Source organism: Pteronotus mesoamericanus, unplaced genomic scaffold, assembly GCF_021234165.1.
Source record: "Pteronotus mesoamericanus isolate MK-2021 breed Mesoamerican mustached bat unplaced genomic scaffold, CSHL_Meso_final contig_130, whole genome shotgun sequence".
In the NCBI taxonomy this organism is placed as follows: domain Eukaryota; kingdom Metazoa; phylum Chordata; class Mammalia; order Chiroptera; family Mormoopidae; genus Pteronotus; species Pteronotus mesoamericanus.
In genome coordinates this window covers 13,677,249-13,699,880 of record NW_026555060.1, presented here as the reverse complement: position 1 = coordinate 13,699,880, position 22,632 = coordinate 13,677,249, and the positions used below count along the sequence as shown (strand labels likewise).

The following is a 22,632-nucleotide window of genomic DNA, read 5'->3' as shown; positions in this document are numbered from 1 at the left end:
GCAGAGTTCAAAACACTGGTAATCAGGATGCTCACAGAAATGGTTGAGAAATGGTTGCAAAATAGAGGGAAAAGTGAAGGCTATACAAAGCAAAATAAAGAAAAATATACAGGGAACCAACAGTGAAGGGAAGGAAACCGAGACTTAAATCAACAATTTGGAGCAGAAGGAAGAAATAAACATTCAGCCAGAACAGAATGAAGAAACGAGAATTCAAAAAAAAGAGGAGAAGCTTAGGAACCTCTGGGACAACTTTCAACGCTCCAACACCCGAATCATAGGGGTGCCAGAAGGAGAAGAGGAAGAGCAAGAAATTGAAAACGTATTCGAACAAATAGTGGAGAACTTTCTCAACCTGGCCAAGAAAATAGGCTTCTGGGTAGTCCAGGAAGCTCAGAGAGTCCCAAAGAAGTTGGACCCAAGAAGGCACACACCAAGGCACATCATAATTACATTACCCAAGATTAAAGATAAGGAGAGAATCTTTAAAGCAGCAAGGGAAAAGGAGACAATCACCTACAAAGGAGTTCCCATAAGACTCTCAGCCGATTTCTCCAAAGAAACCTACAGGCAAGAAGGGGCTGGAAAGAAGTAGTCTAAGTCATGAAAGCCAAGGAACTACATCCAAGATCACTCTACCCAGCAAAGCTATCTTTGAGAATGGAAGGGCAGATGAAGTGCTTTCCGGATAAGGTAAAGTTAAAAAAGGTCATCATCACCAAGCCCTTATTATATAAAATGTTAAAGAGATTTATTTAAGAAAAAGAGGATCAAAACTATAAATAGTATAATGAAAACAAACTCATGACTCTCTACAACCGAACCTAAAAAACAAAAACAAACTAAACAAACAACTAGAACAGGAACAGAATCACAGAAATGGAGATCACCAGGAGGGTTATCAGCGGGGAGGGGGAGCGGGGAGAAGAGGGGAAAAGGTACAAGGAATAAGAAGCAATTTTGGTAGGTACAAAATAGACAGAGGGAGGTTAAGAGTAGTATAGGAACTGGAGAAGCCAAAGCACTTAAATGCATGACCCATGAACATGAAGTAAGTGGGGGCAGGGGAATGCTAGTAGAAGGGGAGGTGCATCCTGGATAAAGTCTAATTAAAGGAGTTCATCATCACCAAGCCCTTATTATATGAAATGTTAAAGGGACTTATCTAAGAAAAAGAAGATCAAAAGCTATGAACAGTAAAATGACAACAAACTCATGACTAGCAACAATTGAGACTATAAAAAAAATTAAGCAAACAACTAGAACAGGAACAGAATCATAGAAATGGATATCAGAGGTGGGGGGAGGAGGGAGAAGGAAGAATGGGGGAAAAGGTACAGGGAATAAGAAGCATAAATAGCAGGTACAAAATAGACAGGGGGAAGTTAAGAATAGTATAGGAACTGGAGAAGCCAAAGAACTTATATGTACGACCCATGGACATGAACTAAAGGAGTGAGGTGCTGGAGGAAGGGAGGTACAGGGGGGAGAGGAATAAAGGGGAGAAAAAAATAGAACAACTGTAATAGCATAATCAGTAAAATATATATTTTTTAAAAAACAGTGAGATCAAGGAAGAAATCAAAAGGTACCTTGAAACAAATGAAAATGAGGACACAACAATCCAAAATCTGTGGGACACAGAGAAAGCAATCCTAAGAGGGAAATTCATAACATTACAGGCCTATCTCAAATAAACAATCTTACTTTACACTTAGAGGAACTTGAAAAAGAACAACAAACAAAGCCCAAAGTGAATAGAAGGAATGAAAAAATAAAGATCAGAGCAGAAAAAAAATGAAAGGGGATCTAAAAAAATGATACAAAAGATCAATGAATCCAAGAGCTGGATCTTTGCAAATATAAACAAGATTGACAAACCTTTAACCAGACTCATCAAGGAAAAAAAAGAGAGAGGACCCAAATAAATAAAATCAGAAATGAAAGTGGAAAAATAACAACTGACACCAAGGAAATACAAAGGATTGTAAGAAAATATTATGAACTATATGCCTACAAACTGGACAACCTGGATGAACAGATAAATTCTTAGAAACATACAATCTTCCAAAACAAAATCAGGAAGAATCAGATAATCTGAATAAAAATATTACACCTAGTGAAATTGAAGCAGTAATCAAAAAACTCCCAAAAAACAAAAGCCCTACATTGATGGCTTCACAGGTGAATTTGACCATACATTCCGAGAAGAACTAACACCTTTGCTTCTCAAACTATTTCATAAAATTCAAGAGTAGGGAAGTAAACTCAGTATTAACCTAATTCCAAAACCAGGTAAAGAAACTACAAGGAAATAAAATTATTGGCCAATATCTCTGATGAACATAGATGCTAAAATCCTCAACAAAATATTAGCAAACCAAATACAGCAATATATCAGAAAGATCATACACCATGATCAAGTGAGATTTATTCCAGGAATGCACGGTTGATACAACATTCACAAATCAATAAATATGATTCACCACAGAAACAAAATGAAGGATAAAAATGACATGATCTTATCAATAGATTCAGAAAAATGCATTTGATAAAATCCAGCACCTATTTATGATAAAAACTCCCAGCAGAGTGGGAATAGAGGGAACATACCTAAACACAATAAAGGTCATATATGACAAACCCACTGCTAGCATCATACTCAGTGGGCAAAAACTGCAATAATTCCCCTTAAGACTGGGAACAAGACAGAGATGTCTGTTTACACCTTTCTTATTCAATGCAGTCCTAGAAACCCTAGCCACAGCAATTAGACAAGAAGAAATAAAAGGCATCCAGATTGGAAGGGAAGTAGTAAAACTGTCTTTAGTCACAGATCACATGATTCTATACACAGAAAACCCCAAAGATTCCACCAAGAAACTACTAGAACTTATAAATGAATTCAGCAAAGTAGCAGGATACAAAATTAATATCCCAAAATCAGTTGCATTTTTATATGCCAATAATAAACTAACAGAAAGGGAAATCAAGAAAACAATTTCATTCACAATTACTTCAAAAAGATTAAAATAGCTAGGAATAAACCTAACCAAGGATGTCAAAGACCTTACCCAGAAAATTGTAATACCCTGAAGAAAGAAATTGAAGAAGATTCAAGTATGTGGAAGCATATACCGTGTTCATGGATTGAAGACTTATCATCATTGAAATGTCCATGCTACTCAAAGCAATCTATAGATTCAGAACAATTCCTATCAAAATTCCCATGACAGCCCAGCTGGTATGGCTCAGTGTATTGAGAGCCAGCCTGTGAATCAAAGGGTTGCCAGTTCAATGCCAGTGTAGGGCACATGCCTGAGTTGCAGACCAGGTCCCCAGCAATGGGCGCATGAGATGCAACCACCCATTGATGTTTCTCTCCCTCCCTTCCTCTCTCTAAAAATAAATAAATAAATAAAATCTTTTCAGAAAAAGATTCCAATGATATATTTCACAGAACTAGAACAAATATTTCAAAAATTTATATGGAACCACAAAAGGTCCTGCATAGCAACTGCAATCCTGAGATATAGGAACATAGTTGGGGGAATCATGCTACCTAATATCAAACTGTACTATTAGACGATAGTAATCAAAACAGCATGGTACTGGCATAAAAACAGACACATAGATCAATGAAACAGAACAGAGAGCCCAGAAATAAACCCACAACTTTACAGTCAATTAATATTCAACACAGGAAGCAAGAACATACAATGATCTAAAGATAGTTTATTCAATAAATAGTGTTGGGAAAATTCGACAGATAACGTGCAGAAAACCACCCTCTTATGCCACACACAAGAACGAATTCAAAATGGGTGAAAGACTTAAATGTTAGCCCCAAAACCATAAAAATCTTCTAGAAAAAAATCATAGGCAGCAAAATCTCAGACATTGCTCGTAGCAATTTTTTATTGGATATATCGCCCCAGGCAAGGGAAAGAAAGAAAAAATAAACAAATGGGACTACATCAAACTAAAAAGTTTTTGCACAAAATCATTAACAAAATAAAAAGACAACCCACAGGATGGGAAAACCTATTCTCTGATACATCTGATAAGAAGTTAATATCCAAAATTTGCAAAGTACTTACAAAACTCAACACCAAAAAAAAAAAAAAACAATTAAAAAATGGGCAAAGGACCTGAAGAAACACTTGTCCAAAGAGGATATACAGATGGCCAATAGACATATGGAAAGATGCTCACTGTCACTAATCAGAGAAGTGCAAGATAAAACCACAATGAGATACCACCTCACACCTGTCAGAATGGCTGTCATCAGTAAATCAACAAACAGGTGCTGGTGAGGATGTGGAGAAAGAGGAACTCTTTTACACTGTTGGTGGGAATGCAGACTGGTGCAGCCACTGTGGAAAGTAGTATGTAGATACCTCAAAAAATTAAAAATGGATCTGCCTTTTGACCCACTTCTGGAAATATATCTGAAGGAACCCAAAACAGTAATTTGAAAGAACATAAGGACCCCTATGTTCATTGCAGTGTTATTTACAATCACCAAGATAATGGAAGCAGCCCAAGTGCCCAAAAATAGATGAGTGGATAAAACAACTATGGGACATTTACACAGTGGAATACTACTTAGCCATAAAAAAAGAAGTTTTACCCTTTGCGACAATATGGATGGACCTGAAGAACATTATGCTAAGTGAAATAAGCCAGTCAAAGACAAATACCCTATGATTTCACTCATTTGTGGAAACTAATGAACAAACTGAACTAACTAGGAAAATGGGGACTGACTCACAGATGGAGAGTGGGGTGACAGCTAGGGCACAAGGAGGAGAGGGGGTGGAAGGACTGAGCAAAAAGGAGAAAAGGACTCATGGACATGGACAATAGTGTGGAGATTGCTGGGGGGAGGGGTGTATAAGGGGACTAAATGGTAATGGAAAAAACTACAACAAAGATTGAATTTATTTAAAAAACCAGAAAAGAATATCTTAACAAAACCCTGCAGGGCTTAAGGTTTGCATTTGTTTTTTAACAGCATGTGAGTACTGGTATAAAATGCTAACTCATATATTTACCCTACATGGGAATGGCTTTCTGAACCATGGAATCCTGTATTTAGGACCTGGAAAAAAACATAAGGATCATCTAGTTCTGAAGTTTCTAATTTAAGAAATGTAGTTCAACAAAACGTTGATAGCGATTTCTTAAAAACAAAACAACACACATTCCTACAGTCAAATATGTTTGGAAAAATGGTGTGGCAAATAAAATTAAGCAGATTTCTTTCCCACAGCACTTCCCACAATTGCTGGAATGATCTTGGTCAACCCTCTCACATTACAGATCAAGACACTGAGGTTCATGCTTGTCCTAGGTGACCCATAGAGAGTCCTCTCCAATTTGAATGGTCTTGTCATTTTGCTTCTTAGCTTATGTTAGTTTAGCTTCTTAGCTTCTGCTACCTTTGCTTCTTAGAAAATTTAAAAATGGAAGCAATTAAAATCTAAGAGGAATTAACTACCACAACAACCAGGGCTTGATAGTAATCATTGTAATAAGAGCTATCATGAAACCACTTTGATTATATTCCCTAATTTAATCCTTACTCCAACCCTATTATACTTTGTTATTTGTCCTAAAAACTATTCCTGAGCAAACCACGCCCCCAAACCACCAGTGCTAAATTAATCTTCTCTTGCTCTTAGGAAAGTTGAAGCAATTGCCAACAATTGCAACAAGTGATCCTATGTTTCTTCTCATTTTTTTTTTCAGTCAGATACCACACCTGAACTAGCTTCAACATCTTGTTTTATTTCTAGGTGCTTCTTAATTTCTTCAGCATATATAACACCCCTCATTAATCCTGACTTAATTTATAGCAGTTCTAAAACTTTGCACTACAGCTACCCTGGCAAGATTAAAATCTGTTTATCATTCTGAGGCCTTTATATTAACTCATTGTGCGACTTGATTTTGCTTAAATTCTCTAGAAACATTTTGTTGAAGAGCCCTGGCTGGTGTGGCTCAGTGGGTTGAGCACTAGCCTACAAACTGATAGAAACATTTTGTTGAATCTCAATAATCTAATATTGGAGATATTAATGCAAAATATCTTCCCTAATAAGACATCTTAGTTTATTGTGTAAAGACAATAAGATAATAAGATGCATTTCCACCAACTGTTTATGTTTCATAAGTGAAGCAATGCATCTGAAGCTGTCCTTACCTGGTGGCCACCATATCTGTGAGCCAGTGGAATGGATCCAAATACTATCTTTTTACCGCTTACAAGCTGCATAAAATCATCTGTTTCTGAGACAGATAAATCAAGGTCCAAAATATCTTCTAAAACTTCCTGAGGCGGGGAGGCAGGGGAGATGGGCGGTAGGAAAAAAAAACAAACCTCTTAACAAATGTAAACTTAAGTAATCCTTAACAGTTTTTGAGAAAAGAGACTAAGTGTAATAAAGAAAATGAAAAGAATAAACCTATCCCAAAAGTACATTAATAATTTTTCATAAGAGAGATACTATATATTCTATGATTTTTTGTTATTTAGGAAAATTAGTTCTATTACATAGTTCTAAAACTTTTATGTTTGTCTTGCGATGCATAGTTAAAGAATATTTTTCCTATCACATATTCTTTAAAGGGACTAGGAAAAGGAAATGTCTTATTTTTATCCCAAGTCCATTTATGCTATGAGAAAACAATTTAGAATTTGTTATTGGAGTCCATTTTTAAGAACTTAGCTCATTTATCTCTTTTTCGTAAGATAACTTTAAGATGAACCTGAGTATTAGGCTCTAGGAATAAGTATCAAAAAAAGTAATTTCTAAGAATGACATTCTCCAAGTCTGAAATTTAAGCACAAAGATAGTTATTTATCATTAGACTAGCAATTTAACTCTAAATAGAATATTAATATCTTTTTGCCAAAAGTTATAGTCAATTAAGTATTTGTGTTGTGAAAAAAATAAAGCCTAACCTTTGAAACTGCTACAAGATGTGCTCTTGATTTAAAAGGAGTAGGGAAGGCAATGGAAAAAATACAGTTTTTCACTTTACGAACATAATTTTCTTTAACAGGATCAACTGGCAACATAGCTGATAAAAACAAAAAACAAAAACACAACCTTCTGAATGTTCTCATTTGTTGCATTTACAGCATTAATATTCCTTAGAAATGCTATGGTATTTCATGAAAATCAATTCAAAACACTATTCTCTTCATGTTTTGTTACTTAAAGGTTATTTTATCATTTTCAACCATATCTATACAAAATTCATATACTATAGTGTATGGAACTGTCCAAGATGGGAAATGAAAAAAAATTTAAAACAAGACACATACCTGTCTTCAAAGATTTTTCACTCATGGCAGATCAATAGGATGTGTAACATATTTATAAATGAAAAATATACAAATAAAACAGAAATGAGCTGCATTACAGTGTTAAAATTATAATACTGGGCAATTCAATGGAATCCAAACACAAAATATTAGGCAATTAATCACACTCTGTCTTTCAAAAATATCATAACTGAAGGAAAGAGATACATATGTAGGTGTTTTACTAAATGTACAAAACCACTTCCAATTCCACCAGAAACTTCAAAACATTAGCTACAAGCCTCTAAAAATTGCCTCTAAAGAGATAAAGTATTGTTCATAAAGTTCAGACACTAAAGCTCATGCACTTTATTTACAAAGCTGTAGAGAGCACTGGCCAGGCTGCTCAGTTGGTTGGAGTATCATCCCATACACCAAAAGGTAGTGGAATCAATTCTTGGCAGGGCACATAACGAGGTTTTGGATTTGATCCCAGGTCAGGGCAGGTAAGGGAGGCAACTGACTGATGTTTCTCTCTCACGGCAATGTCTCTTTCTCTTTCTCTCTCTCTCTCTCTCTCCCACCTCTTCCACCCCCTACCTCGAAACACATCCTCAGGTGAGAATTTTTTTTAAAGCTGTAGAGGAAAAAAGAGAGCTTTTCACATGCTTCAGATCCATAGAACATGTTTACTTTTAAGTACAATTCTTAAAGTCTTAATTAAGATTAATTGCTTTTCCTAATCCAAAGTAATTAAAAATAGAAAAGATAAATGTATTACTAAAACTACCAGACAAAGGGACACAAAAGCTGATGTCACTGAATAGAGGTTATGTTGTCAAGATGACAGTGTCATCAAATTATTTCATAAACATAATGGAAATCCAATCAAAAACCTAGCAGAATTTTTTTTTTTTTTTGGAAGAAACATATAAACTTAGAGTGGAAATCTGGAAAAAAAATAATAATTTTTTTTCAAAGAGGAGTTTCCTTATCCCATTGAAAATTACAAGAATACAACAGCTAAAAATATTGTTACTCTAAAAATAAACACAAAAATCAATGGGACTCAATAAAAAGTACAGAAACCGCCCAAAGTAATGTGAGAATCCCCTACATAATAAAAATTATTTTTTGAGTAAGTAGAGAAAGGAGACATCAGGAAAATTTGTTCAACTACTTTGTATAACTCATTCCACCCAAGCCAAAGTGAACTAAATATCAGTTATAACTGAAATATGAGTAATCTTGTATCTTCCCCATATTAGTATAAAAACAGGCCAATGTAGGCCACATTTAACCCTTTATAGTTCCCCTAAGTACATGGTGAATAAGGCAGCATCATGGGAAAAGTGGTCAACTAAAACCAGATGATTTTAGTATCCACCACAGAAAACTCGGCAATATGATTAGAAGACCCAACAGTATATTTGCTTCCCTTTCAGGAGAGCCTGTGTGTGAAAACACAGGGTTATATAATTAACACATTTTTCTTTAATGGTGCTCTAACATTTTAGTAGAGCACGGGCTGTGTACATAATTTCCATTGGTACTTAGGATTTTGTACTAATCACATTTTGGTAAGGTAAGCTGATCATTGGCTACCTTATGATCACTAGCCATGGAACAAAAAAAGGCAAACTGCTTCAGAGGACCAAACCCTCACCCTTGTTAGGATTTAACCAACTAATCAGTCATAAAGCAAAATTTCCAAACATATGTTAACCCTTTATTTTACCCTCTCAGAGAAACTTGTTATTCCAAAATTCTTTAGAATTCAGTTTTGCCTAAGAATATGGAACCCCCCCAAAACAGCTAACCTTTCAGTGCAATTATGTTTAAACCTTATCTCAATAATTGTTCTTCCCAGTTACCTTGATAATTCATTGATCATCTCTTATAACCTCAGGATGAGATGAGTACTTTATGCAGTACTGTGAACCAAAACATGGTTAATAAATATGTAGTATTATGTATATAATCTGTAAAACCTGGTCCTACCATAATGTTTTGAACAATATCATCATTAAGGAAAAAAAAGTCTTAATATGCAGCCAAGTCCCTGACATAGAAATAACAACTTTGAAAACATTTTCAATTACACTTATTCCATTTTTATCCGTCAATACTGGTTGTTTCATTTGTGTAAGTGCAGTTAAAAGGGTCGTTTTGAACCTGCGCAAAGGGAAATTGTTTGGCAGTTACTTACACAGCTCAGATTATGTTTTTTTAACTTTCTAAACTCATGCTTGGTCTAACTGGATCAAGAACTACTAGTTGGTATTCTGCATGTACTATTGGTGGAATATTGTTCATCAGGAGCTTCGCTATACTATAATGTTAGAAGCCTTCATGAATTTCATCTGCCCTCCCTACTTAGCCTTGCCATATTACATCTTTTTAAGAACCAGGTATTTTGTTTTAATTTGGGGAAACAATTTCTAAATAAAAATCACCTGATAGAATTCTGCTGTGTTATATCTGTCAACTATGTGAGCTTGGACAAGACACTTAATTCCTCTGCTTCCTGATCTGTAAAAAGGCGCAAATGACAGTATCCAAGTAATAAAATTGCAAGTAATTGCAAGTACAAGTGTTTATTGCTACACTGTACTTTGGCAAATTCTACCTGTTGGGTATTTTTTAATATATAAAGTTTTATTAAGCCAGAGGTATGTATTAACAACATTCATTTGTAAAGCACTTGGACCTTTTTTTTTTTTTTTTTTTTACATATTCTTCAAGATTAGTGGGAGGGTTTTCACAAAATCAGATTAAGAAATTTACACTTTTATTCAGTAAAAAACAATACTTTCAAGGTAAATATGATGTGCTCAGCTATATGGATACTTACACTCTGACGCAAAAAAGCTTCGCTTACAAGAACAAACAAAAAAACGCAGAGAATTGCAGTTGCCTCTTTGCTGGTCTATTTTCTCATAGTGAATTTTTTGAGGACAGAGTAAGTTTCTTCCCTAAAGCTTATACTTTCTCTCATTGGCTGTGTATTTTATGCATGTGTGGAATGATTAATTCTATTATGGATTTATGATAAATACGCCCTCTCATGACTTTGGGAAGAGATCTGGCTTTGGAATTAAAGAAAGGTTTTTTTAAACTCACATCAGGTACTACTCCTGTGCATTCTCCAGTATCCCCTTGGCTGGCTACAAGTAGATTCAACATTACTAAATATTAAACAATCTCCCACAGCTCAGTACACCCATGTGTGGGGACTCACACATCCAGATGTGCACAAGGAGGACCAACTATGCCACCATATACCTATAAGGTTCTCAGAGGAGAGGGTCCAAAAGTCGAGAGACGAGGCTAATTTAGTTTCTGCTTCACAATAGCCCGGCTCCTGGTTTGACTTGTTACTGAAAAGATGCAAAAGGTTGGCACTTCCTTCAAGGCCAGGTTGTAATAAAGAGCAGATGACAGCGTGGTAGGTCACACACAAGAGAAGCAGCCGCGGAATGTGTAGCCTCCGGATTAAGCAACAAAACGGGAACCCAATTTTTTGAGTCATATTTCTGCCTAAATATGTATGACGGAAGTCAGTGACTGGAAGTCTGGCGCACTGTGGCACTTCTTGCTAACAGCTGGTCACTCGAAAATACATTTTGCTCTGTTGGAGTTACTGGCTCCCCGCGAACCTCAGGGAGGGTTCGGGAGAGACTCGCCAGGTGGAAGGTCAGGGTTAGTTTCTCCCGGGCCCGGCGATCGCCAGGGGGTCGAAGAGGTCCAGCCGCCACTGCCACGCACCTCTTCCTCTGCGGCCTGCGCCGACTGCCCGGAGGTCCCCGCTCACTGGCGCGCAGACAGGTGCCCGAGGTACCGCGCGGCCGCCGCTGGAGAGCGCTAGCGGCGCAGCCCAGGGGAGAAGCGAGAGGAGGCGGCCCGGGCGGGGCCGAAGCTCTTCCTGTGCCAGGTTTCCGGCTCCGGGTCCCGGGGAGGGCCATCGGTCCCTGGGCGGGGCTGCGGCCCGCCGCGACTTTCAGACTCGTACCATGGCCTCAGGCTGGTGGCGGTGGCGGCGCGGCTGCTCCTGGAGACCGGCGACGCGGAGCCCCGGGCCCGGCTCCCCTGGTCACGCGGGGCCGTGCGGGCCGCGCCCCGCCGCCGCCCGCGCGCAGGTGAGGCCGGGAAGCGCGCGTCGCTGCGGGCGCAGAGGTCACCACGCAATGACAGCCGCGCGGAGGAATGAATGGGCGCGAGCGGCACGTGTGCCGGGCTGGGGGTCGCGGGGCGGTGCTGGGATGGGTCCCCGGCCTGGCTGGTACTGGGATGGGGTCCAGCCGCCCGGTCGGACGCGGGGCGGTGGTCGCCCAGGGTCAGTCTGCCTAAAGTAGGGGCACCCCGCCCGGAATTGCAGAACCATGTTCTAGGGGCCGGAGAGAATTTGGGGATTGGGAAGGGAGGGGTGAGGAACCAGGTCCCGGGGGAAACGCAGGACGAGTAGTCAGACTGTCTTTTCGTGTACGGACAAAGTCCAGACTGGGGGCCGTCTGTCGCTATTTCCTTTAGAGTTACACAGTCCCGGCTTTGGGAGGACAGATTTTAGAGGAAAAGGTGCTCTGAGCCCTCAAGGGATACGGAGGATCCAGGTGGCCTCGGTAGGAGGAAAAGGTCTTCTGGAGGATATAGAGCTGATGCTAAGGGTGGACGGGATTTCAGCCGTACTGTATGTAGTTGCTTCGGAGGAAGAACACGGGATGCAAGGGCACTTGAAGGAGAAAAGCCCTGTGGATGTCAGCCTTGGGGTTATCTTCCATTTGACCTATGACTTCTTGAAGTAGAGTCAGCATCTCAGCAGTAGCTGTGGTTCTTTGACTCAGTCTCATTGTTCTCCCTTTTCTGTCAGTTTAGGCCTTGTAAATTGACATGTTTCTGTGTCTCTTCTGAGTCCTTTCTGCACTTTGTAGTGATTCTCAACCTGCCTTAGGAGTCACTGTCCTTTTCACAAACTGTCTAGTCACATAGAAATTGTATGTATTCAACTCTCATTCTCAAGGCTTACTTTTTTTTTTTAAGTTTATTTGAACTTAGGACTCCTGTATTTCAGTCAGATTTGGTACACCGCAAATTCCCATGTACCCATCAAACACCATCTACCAATATGAAATAGGTAGTATATATAAATATCTATTTTGTACCAAAGTGGATACATACTACAACTTATCCAAAATGGACATCTGTTGAGACGGTGGCAGCTGGGCTAGTAGATAGACTCGACAAAAAAGGGAGAATATGGGAAAAGGGCCTCAGGACTTTGCTGAGATCCATTTTAATAGTATCCTAGCCAGACTCCAAATGTTTCTAGCACCACAGATGCGGATGTATTTGAGGAGCGGATGTACCCACCATCTGATGCCACTGGATACTTCTTCCCTTGGACACTCCTTTTTTTGATTCCATGCCCTCCGAGCAACTTTCTCAGCAACGGGAAGGCTGCTTTGGAGAGGATGTGCCTTAGGGACCACAGGACGGACGGCCCTGAGGCTGCCAGTGCCATGTGTTTCTGATTTGTGTGTCCATGGTGTTCTTCACTGTAAGTTAATACACTGGCCCCCTGCTATCTGCTTCAGGCTTGTGTTTTGGTTAGTTCAAGTCTCTTAGGGCCTGATAGTCCTTGGGGACAAAAGGCAACAATAATAAAGCCACCTTCAGCTTCTAACACTGCTCTCCTACTTCCTGATGTATGTGCATTCTCCCGACTTCTCCATTGGTAGTGTTAACAAGCCTTGGAATCAGAGAAAACCAGTGTGGCATGAGATCGAGCCAAATCACTTGCCAATGTGTCTTTGATTCTTACTCAGCCTTGTCTCTTTTCTAACAAAGTAAATTCATAGGAGGCAAGGTTGGCTTTCAGGGAGAGCGTGTGATGGAATCATAGGGAACAAAATCAGAATTGGACAATTGACTTGCTAGTGTTAATGTTAGCACACTGAGTGGCACAGCTCCAGTTTCACAACTGCCTTTTAAGACTACAGAAGTCCCCCCTTCCCCAGTTTTGCTTTCCAGTTTCAGTTACCTGTGCTCAGCCTTGGTCCAAAAATATTAAATAGAAAATTCCAAAAATAAACAGTTAATAAATTTTAAATTGTGCACTGGTCTGAATAGTACGACGAAATCTCACACAGTCCTGCTTAGTCTCACCCAGAATGTGAATCATCCCTTGTGCAACATTTTCCCGCTGTATATACTCCCCGCCCACTAGTCACTGAGCTCACCTCCCAGTTAGACTGTCATGGTGTCACAGTGATTGTGTTCGAGTAACCCTCATTGTACTTAATAGTGACCCCAATGTACAAGAGTAGTGATGCTGGCGATTCAGATATGCCAAAGAGAAACTGTAAAGTGCTTCCTTTACTTAACAAGATATATATGTATAGGAAAAACATAACATATATAGGGTTTGTTATCTGCAGTTTCAGGCATCCAAGATGTGTCCCCCACAGATAAGGAGGGGCTACTGTAAAGTTCTTTTGAATGCCTCTACCACTGCTTTGGAAAACATTGCCCTAATATATTCTTAAAGCAGAAGTGATTGAATGGATACCATATTAAATGTATGCAGTGTATTAAGCTCTGAGTTCAGAGCTTTACATATACGCTTTAAATCTCAGTACCTCTTAAGAGTGGGTATTATCAAAAAGATGTCCCAAGGTAACACAGCCAGGAAATGTTGGGATTTGAACCAAGGCCCATCTTCCGAAGACCATGCTTTTAACCGCTGTCATCCTGCCTAATGGTTAAGAACACGCTGTATTAGCTGTGTAATTTTAACTCTTCACCCCAGGTTAAAAGTAGGTGTCATACTGAAGAAATACTATAATGAAATACTGAATTCATATGAAATGACTACCCATGAAGACTGACAGAAAGTAGGTTAAATGTCATAAAATAGTAAAATTTTAAAAAGTGTATCACTTTGTGTCCTTGGGATATTGTAATGGCCTGGGACACCATAAATGTTACTGGTTTCATGAATATGTAATGCTGTGGTGGAAAGAATAGAACTCAGACCACCCTCCGTGACCCTGCCTGCCTGGCAAAGTCAAACTTCATTGTCATTTTAGGTCTAAAGCAATCGTGTTCACTAGAGAAAAATCAGAAAATATAAGCAAAAAGAATGAAACAAAGAAAACGTAATCCTAATTATTCCAAAATAACTATTTTTAATGCCCTGGTTTTTATGCTTTCAAACGCTGTTGTCTGCACTGTGTGTATGTGCACCTGTATGTAAATTTCTAGTAGGAATCACATGTATCACATGTTTTCCTTTTGATATTTCCCCTCTTAATTTTTAGGCTGGTCAAATAATAAAAATGGCATAAAATATATTAAGAGGAAAAAAACAACCAAATTTAATTACATATATATATATATACATACACATATATACATATATATACGTATATATATACATATATACGTATATATATATACACACACACATATATATGTGTGTGTGTATATATATATACATGGGTTCCATAAGATTATGGGGCCAGAAGACCTAAGGAGAAAGGGTGGGTGGTAATGGGACTTCAAGAAGGATGAATGCAATTCATATGGAGATGAAAACGTGAGTAATTGACAGAAGCCTGCTGGGCCACGTTTAACAGTGAAACACAGAGGACTTTCACTAAACACGTCTTGCTAGGTTCCTGCCTATCTATCACACCTAGTTTATATATTATCCATGTAGTTATCTATGATGATAGCTCACTTCCTGGAGCAGGTCCTTTATCTAAATTCTTTTATGCAGTTGGGGGAAGGTCAAAGGTTCTTCCCAAATCTTTGATTCTTCAAAATAATCCCAAAGAGGCATATTTTGGGCTGGCAAACTCTGCTCCCCTTCAATACGCAGGTGTGTGCCACTTAACGACAGGCATACGTTCTTAGAAATGCACTGTTAGGTGATATTGTTGTGTGAACATCATAGAGTATACGTACACAAACCTAGACAGTGTAGCCTACTACTGTGCTATATTTTTGTATGACTGACAGTTCAGTAGGCTTGTTTATACCAGCATCATCACAAATGTGAGTAATGTGTTCTGTGATATCAGTAGGCAATAGAAATTTTTCAGCTCCATTATAATCTTATGGGACTACCGTCAGATATGAAGCCTATCATTGACCAAAATGTTATGCAGCATATGGCCGTACTGTATTGTAGACATCTGCGTAGATAGTCCCTGAATTATGCTGCCTTAACTTGAGATTTTTCAGTTTTACAGTGGTGCAGAAGTCATAACACATTCAATACCAGCTAGCTAAGCTCTGATGTTTAGTAGGTTAGGTGTATTAAATGCCTTTTCAGATTATGGTATTTTCAACTTGCAATGGGTTTACTGGGACATAACCCCATCATAAGTTGAGGAGCATCTGTATACCAGTTTTTAGACTTGACTTTTCTCAACTTCAACTTCTCTGGTTGTATATAAAGCAAGTAGTTGTGAGGATCAAATAGTGTAAAAACATCATAATATTTTATTACTAATAGAGTGAATTAGTTTTATTTTTTGTGCTAAATTTGCCGTTTTTGTCAAAAGGCTTTTCTCATATGCTCTGTAAGAGGCCTTACCACACTAGATTAGTAATTTTCAAAATGCCTGTGTCCCTGCAGTCTTTGAGATTGGGAGTATTCCTGACATATAATAGTGCTCAATAATTCTTGGAACTAATATTTGTCGTCACCATCTCTGAATCTGCTCTAAGTTCTGTTCTTGCTCTCTGATTAAGTTTGTATCAGAATATGCTGCTGAGCTTGTTTGTTTTTATACCATTACTTATCAAGAAGTAGCATTTCCAAGTAGGTTTAGGAACAATAACTTAAAATAGGCACTGTTTGTATAAATGTAAATTCCCTCTTTAACACTGAAATCTTTTTGCTTTTCACCATCTGGGCTGATGCTTTTGTAATCTTGATTATTCTTTGTTTTAAATCAATGTAAGAATTTAAAAGAATGTTAATAACACTAATTGTTACTCTTCTCTGACCAAACTTAGTTAAATAGAAGGAAATTGTTTTAAAACTACTTTTCAGGTCGGCGAAGATAGATATGAATTCGGAAACTAGCTTTCTTTGGAGTCAAGGATAGATTATAGATGGTTTTTATTTTCTGCTTTTCTTCGTGTTTACATTTTCTGTAATGACAAATATTACTTTTGTAATAAAGAAGGGAACTTTTATTACCATTTTTCTAAAGTTTGCAATCTACCCACAACAGATAACTAAAAGATCACAATTATATTTACTGTGAATTATGGGAGTTTACTTATTTTTATCTTTTGCTTTTAAAAAAATTTTATTTTTCAATCACAATTTAACATTCAATATTATTTTATATTAGTTTCAGGTGCACAGCATAGTGGTTTGACAATCATATACCTTACACAGTGGTCTCCCCAATATTTCCAGTCCCCTCCTGGCACCCTGCATAGTTATTGCGATATCATTGACTATATTCCCTGTGCTGCACTTTATGTCCCCGTGACTGTTTTGTAACTGCCAATCTGTAGTTCTCGATCCATTCACCTTTTTCACCCAGTTCCCCTACCTTCCTCCCCTCTGGCAGCCATCTTTTCTATGGGAGTTTTTATTTATCTAGTGTAATAAAAAGTTTTTTATGAATATTCTTACATGTTTCTTAATACCTTTATTTTCTAGATATCCTATTTTTGTCTTGTGAAGAGTTTAACATCTGCCTGTCCAAATATTTACAGTATATCACGGTAAGTTGATAAGCCGTATTGTCAGTAAATGTCTGTTCTAAATTTTGGTGGGCTAGTCCAACAAATTGATATGTTGTTTAAATAAGTGCTATAATGTCTGCTCTCTGTGATTGGTCTTTTCCAAAAAAATGGGGATATAATAAAACTTAAACTCAACTCAGAACACAATAAACATGGTTTAGTCTTTCTTCGATTTTGTGGGTTATCGAGGCTCTGGTTATAAAAATAAATTGCTAATGTTTATTTTTATAATAGTAAACCACTATTATTTAGCAAGAACAGAATTCTTTATGTTCCTCTAAGTTATAATGACCCCTCTGGATTAATGCTTAATTTCCAGCAAGTATCTGGGCTTAAATTATCTATTGTTGTACTACTTTATGTGTCTGTATATGCCTATGTGTGTATAATTGTTACTTCTAAAATGTATAATAACACTCAGATTTACGTTTTGTGCATTTGTGCTTGTCCCAGGCTCCATCACACAACATCGGCCATGTGCTGTTGTAGTAAAACATGGAGTGGCGAGAAATACACCGATCCTTTTACACTTGGTAGGAGATACTTGAAAGGCCTGTATGAGGACATTAGAAAGGTAAGATAGCTTTAACGATGCTGTGTAGTAATGTTGAGCTTTTAGAATTAGTGAAAACAAAATGCAGGTTTCCGACAGGTACAGAGCCATTGCAAACTTGATTCACAAATGTCAAGTTTCAGAACTTGAGCAACAGCAATAGGGCAACCTGGAGGACAAAACATATTACCATCCAGAAAGGGGTCGTTGCAGAGCTGGGCAACTGAAAAAAAAAGGTACAAGCAGCACCTGCCTGTCCAGTGGGTTAGCAAACATTTTCTCTTCAATTCTATTACCTACCCCACGGCAATTGAAACACCGAAACCGTCATGACTCCTGCTACCATCTTCCGTATCTAATTCTGAATCTCTGCCTGACTGCCCCAAATAGGGATTTCTTCATTTATGCTTTTCTCCCCAAAAGTGTCAGTGGTCCCCAACCTCACTAGGATTCTGAAATGGTACCCAGAGATGTTTACATGCCCCCATCAGCTTCCTTCCCCTTTCGAGGTTCCCTCCTCCTCCTCGAGCCTCCACCCCACGCGGCTGTTTCCGCAGCCGCGCCACTTCCCGTTTGGTAGACCAGGTAGACGCCATGAGGAGGAGCCCCCTCGGTGCCTGCTCTGTTGCCATGGACAAGCTCACCTGTGCCCATCTACATGAAGTAGATGTCTCTTCCTTTCCAGAACAGTCCCTTTACCACTAGTGAAGCTCCTTCCCCAGTGCCTTGGGAACTGTGCCCACACTGGCCTGTTCTTTATCTGCTGACTCTCACTCTTCCTGCCTCTTTCCTGTCCCTTTAGGTGCTCCAGTTTGTTCATGTCCATCTTCTAAAGGACTGTGCCATGACCCAGTGTCCCACCCTGTCCCTTCCATCACAACATGCCCTACTTCTGTCTCTGTTTTGCCCCTTCACATTCACTCTGCCATCACACTGTGCCTTTCCTTCCAGCCTCTTCTCCGAACCTGCCTTTGCCGAGGTCTTCAGTAGCTTCCTTCTAATAAATCCAATGGACACTTCAGCTTTTATTTTCTTGACTTTTTTAAACATTGGACACTGTTAACTGCTCCTACTCAGGAAACTCTCCCCCTGGCTTCCTGCACTTCCCTTGTTCTTAATTCTTCATCCTTCAGTCTGCATCCTGGGTTCCTCTCTCTCCCCTCCAGCACATCCCCTTTAGTTTGCCATTTACTGGGGTTCTGTTGGCCCCCCCATGTCCTCAGTTTACCCATTTTCATACTTACCGACACCCCAAATAGTATCTTTTTTCCAGATTGAACCATTGCTCAGAAACCAATGCATCTAACTGCTCACTGGCAGCTCCATGAAGTGGCCGTGACTATCTCAAACTTAACATTTCTGAATCTGTACTCTCTCCTACTCATTGTTTTTTCTCCTGTTTTTCCCAGGAACCCCAGAAGGACCCTCCCTCCTCCCTCTCGTTGCCCTGCACATGCCCCAGCCTGTGCCCTGCCTTCAGTCCCACTGCTCTAGGTCAGGCCGCCCTCATTTGTGTCGCTGTCATCCGTGCTGTCTCCCCGCCCCGCTCACCCTCAGCCAGAGCTGCCTCCTGTGCGATCCTAGGGTAACTGCACTCACCTCAAGGACAGCACCTGTCGCACCGTTGCATTTTATTGCAGTTATTGTTTTATTACTTCTCCCCTTCTAGACTCTGAGCTCCTTGTTGGCAAGGGCTGTCTCATTGACCTCTGCCTTTATTACCGTGCTTGGCACTGAGTCAGTAGTTGGATGAGTTAATAACTGGCCTGCGGTATGGTTTTCTCCTTTGCTGGGATGGGGGTCCCCTGGGTCCGTTCTTACTCCCACTGCTAAGGAGTCAGCTCTGACTCATTCCAGCAAGTCCTTGAGGGGCAGGTAAAACAAACATACCTCCATCACCTGGAAGGCTGGTCATCCTCTTCACAAATCAAAGCCCTACCTATCCTTTAATACCAGATTAAAGTTTATCTCCTCCATGAAATGTTGGGTTTTTCTAGCCCTCCCTGCTCTCTCTTCTTTGAACTTACAATGTAATATTTAATGTACAGCATTGTTCAAGTTACAACTGCATTATTCGCTGAATATTTAGTTTTTAAAACAATTTTGTCTCCCCAACTCATTTGTAAGCTCCTCGCCATCCGAAAAACCATGCCTTATGCATCCTTTGTGAACTTAGTCCTGCTGCTTCTCACCCACTGCTCCAGGCGCAGCTTTGCCTCCCCACCCAGGACAGCCTGACCTCCTGCCTCTTAGGCCCCCGACAGCCCCTGGCTCCCAAGCCCCTGTCTTTGTTCCTTCCCCTCCATCTTCCAAGCTGCTAGCCAGCGCCTACTCCTTTCTCTGGCCAGCTGTCACTGGCCCAGTGGACGGGGCCCCCTCGAGCTTGCTGCCCCTTCCTGCTGTTGCTCGGAGCCGCTGGGAGTGGCTCAGTTACCAGGCAGCCAGGATTTTGGCCCCACGAAATAGGAACCTTTTTCAACTGAGTGTTGGATTTCTCAATTAAAATGAATACACTGAAACCAAATCCAAGTTTTGAAAAAGAAATCTTGCTGTCTTTCTATTCAATGATAATGCCATACTGACACAGAAACTTTATTTCAGGAACTACTCATATCTCCAACAGAACTTAAGGAAATGTCTGAATACTACTTTGATGGAAAAGGAAAAGCCTTTCGACCAATTATCGTGGTGCTAATGGCCCAAGCGTGTAATATTCATTATAATGATTCCCGGTGAGTCATGTACTTTCACTCCTCTGCTATGTTGTATTTGGCAGGTCCTCCTTCTTGAGACTACCATTTAGCTTCCTGTCTATGCTTAGATAGCATATATCTAAAAATTCACTTCCTGATGAGTAGCTTCTAACTTGGAATCACTAAGGCCATTCTGGAATCTAGCCTGAGCACGTTCCTTTTCCACCTTTTTCCACCTTTTTCCACCTTTTTCCACCTTTTTCCACCTTTTTCATGTCCGTGGAAGAACAACTTCAGCTGCAAACAGGCAGCTGAAGTCTATAAGCCAAATGTAGTTTTCTTGTTCAGAAGGCTACCAGGACATATGCATACATGTAATCGTTTTCCACATGGGCTAGCTAGTCTAAAGGTTGATGGTTATAAAGTGATAAGCTTTGCCATGATTCTGGGCACCACACCCAAGCAGTGCCCTGCCTTCCTGCGACTTCTGGAAATGTGCCAGCGGGAAATCTTTTTTTAAAAAAGGCATTTGACTATGGTCCTCACCTTTTGTGTTTTGAATAAATTTGAAATTTTTTAAAGATTTTATTTATTTATTTTTAGAGAGAGGGGAAGGGAGGAAGAAAGAGAGGAAGAGAAACATCGATGTGCTAGAGAAACATCAGTTGGCTGCCTCTTACACACCCCCGATCAGGGACCTGGCTGGCAACCCAGGCATGTGCCCCGACCAGGAATTGAACTGGTGAACTTTCAGTTCGTAGACCGGTATTCAGTCCACTAAGCCACACCAGCCAGGGCGAATATATTTAAAATTTTAAAATGTTAAAACAATTGCAATGTTGAATATTAAAAGGACTCCGAAATGGAAAGAGGGTGCACCCATGTTGCCTCATGTAGCCATCTTTGCCATTCCCTCTGCCCCTCCCCTCTCATACTCAGTCATGCCATATATAATTTTGAGTTCTGCTTTGTTTACTCACTATTGTTTTTTAAAGTCTTTACCATTTTGCTGGAGTGTCTTCATAGTTATTTTTACATCATGTGATCTATTGATGGAAATTCCAGTAGTCTGCAGTGTACTGACACGTTTCCCTAGTGTCGAACATTTGTGTTATACTCCCTTTTGTCAATAGATAGTATTTTAAGGAATGCCTTTGTCAGCACTGAATTTAAGGATGCTGTCAGAGTGAGCATCAGATGTTGTTTCTGAGTGTGTGCTCCCCTCTACCACCTAGTGTGTGCACCCCCCTTCCTCAGTTTCAACACAGCACACCATGCTCAGGGGTGCCTCCCAATCACCGGAGACTTTCAAAGAGCTCCCAGTATAGTTTGAACAAGCGCTGAAATCTCTGGCACTGACCTTCTAACCATCATCAGACTCATTGTCAATTCACTTAGAAGGCAGGGCAGCAGAAATGCTCCCTCTGAACCAAACTTGCTGTATGCCTCATGTCGTCTAGAGGAGGGTTTCTCGGTGCAGACACGACAGACATTTTGGGCCATATCATTATTTGTGGTAGGTGGGGTTGTCGTGTGCATTGACAGAGGACATCGTGGCACCCCTGCCCTCTCCCCACTAGATGCTATTAGTGCCCCCACCCTCGGTTGATGACAACCAAAAAGGCCTCCATACGTTGCCAAATGTGTCCTGGGGAACAAAATCATCCCTGGTTGAGAACAAATCATCTAGGGAGGATGTGTGTTTATGTTTTCAGTTTCTTAGATTAATACATAATACAGTTGGTTGCCCTCAGAGATAACATGGGAAGGGAAATAGTCCATGGCACTCTACCTGTTATCCCCATAGGCGAAAGGTTTTCCAGTTTGCTTGAATGACCTGTATAAACTGTTCGTTGCAGAAAACATGGGAGAACATAACACAGAAAAGGCATTGCTAGTTCAAAAAGAAAGTTCAAGACTGCCCTCTCCAGGGATGCTTTGCGGGGATGCATTCCCCCCTTCAGCGAACAGAACAGGAAGGGCCTGTCCAGCGCTGGGCTAGGATCACACGGAGGCGTGCCTCTGGGCAGTACAGTCTCTCAGCTCTGTTACTCTCCAAGCCCCAGTGTCTTGAGAATAAGGGCCCTTCCTACAGTCCCTCCCTAAGGACCTTTGGATCAGGCTTTTAATGAGCTAAACATCTAGCTGTCAGTTCCGTGCCAGTTAGAGCAAAAAAGGGGCAGGAGGAGCGTTTGGAAAGCCGGGCCAGGGTGGGTGGTGGTACTGAGAAAGACTGGGGAGTGTGGACCCGCCACCGGAACCGAGGGTGAGGAAGGACACGGTCCGGTCTCAGTACTTCA

The 22,632-nt window shown here is 40.1% G+C and overlaps 2 protein-coding genes across 3 annotated transcripts in view; one reads left to right on the top strand and one right to left on the bottom strand.

Moving 5' to 3' along the window:
- LOC129086003 (protein adenylyltransferase SelO-like) overlaps positions 1–11,151 on the bottom strand; it is a 43,875-nt gene extending 32,724 nt beyond the window's left edge. The window contains exons 1-3 of the mRNA XM_054592494.1: positions 10,601–11,151; positions 6,971–7,089; positions 6,209–6,337 (exon numbers count right to left, since the gene is read on the bottom strand). Of these exons, the coding sequence (XP_054448469.1) occupies positions 6,209–6,337; positions 6,971–7,089; positions 10,601–10,847 (495 nt within the window). The 5' untranslated portion in view covers positions 10,848–11,151. The remainder of the gene's footprint in view (positions 1–6,208; positions 6,338–6,970; positions 7,090–10,600) is intronic.
- Positions 11,152–11,298: 147 nt separating this feature from the next.
- Positions 11,299–22,632, top strand: part of PDSS1 (decaprenyl diphosphate synthase subunit 1) — a 35,629-nt gene continuing 24,295 nt past the window's right edge. The window contains exons 1-5 of one of the 2 annotated variants that reach the window (XM_054592456.1): positions 11,299–11,473; positions 12,120–12,133; positions 17,001–17,065; positions 17,540–17,660; positions 20,241–20,371. In XM_054592456.1, the coding sequence (XP_054448431.1) occupies positions 11,329–11,473; positions 12,120–12,133; positions 17,001–17,065; positions 17,540–17,660; positions 20,241–20,371 (476 nt within the window). In that variant the 5' untranslated portion in view covers positions 11,299–11,328. Of the gene's footprint in view, positions 11,474–12,119; positions 12,134–17,000; positions 17,066–17,539; positions 17,661–20,240; positions 20,372–22,632 lie in introns of those variants that run through there. The other variant, XM_054592447.1, reaches the window with a different exon arrangement.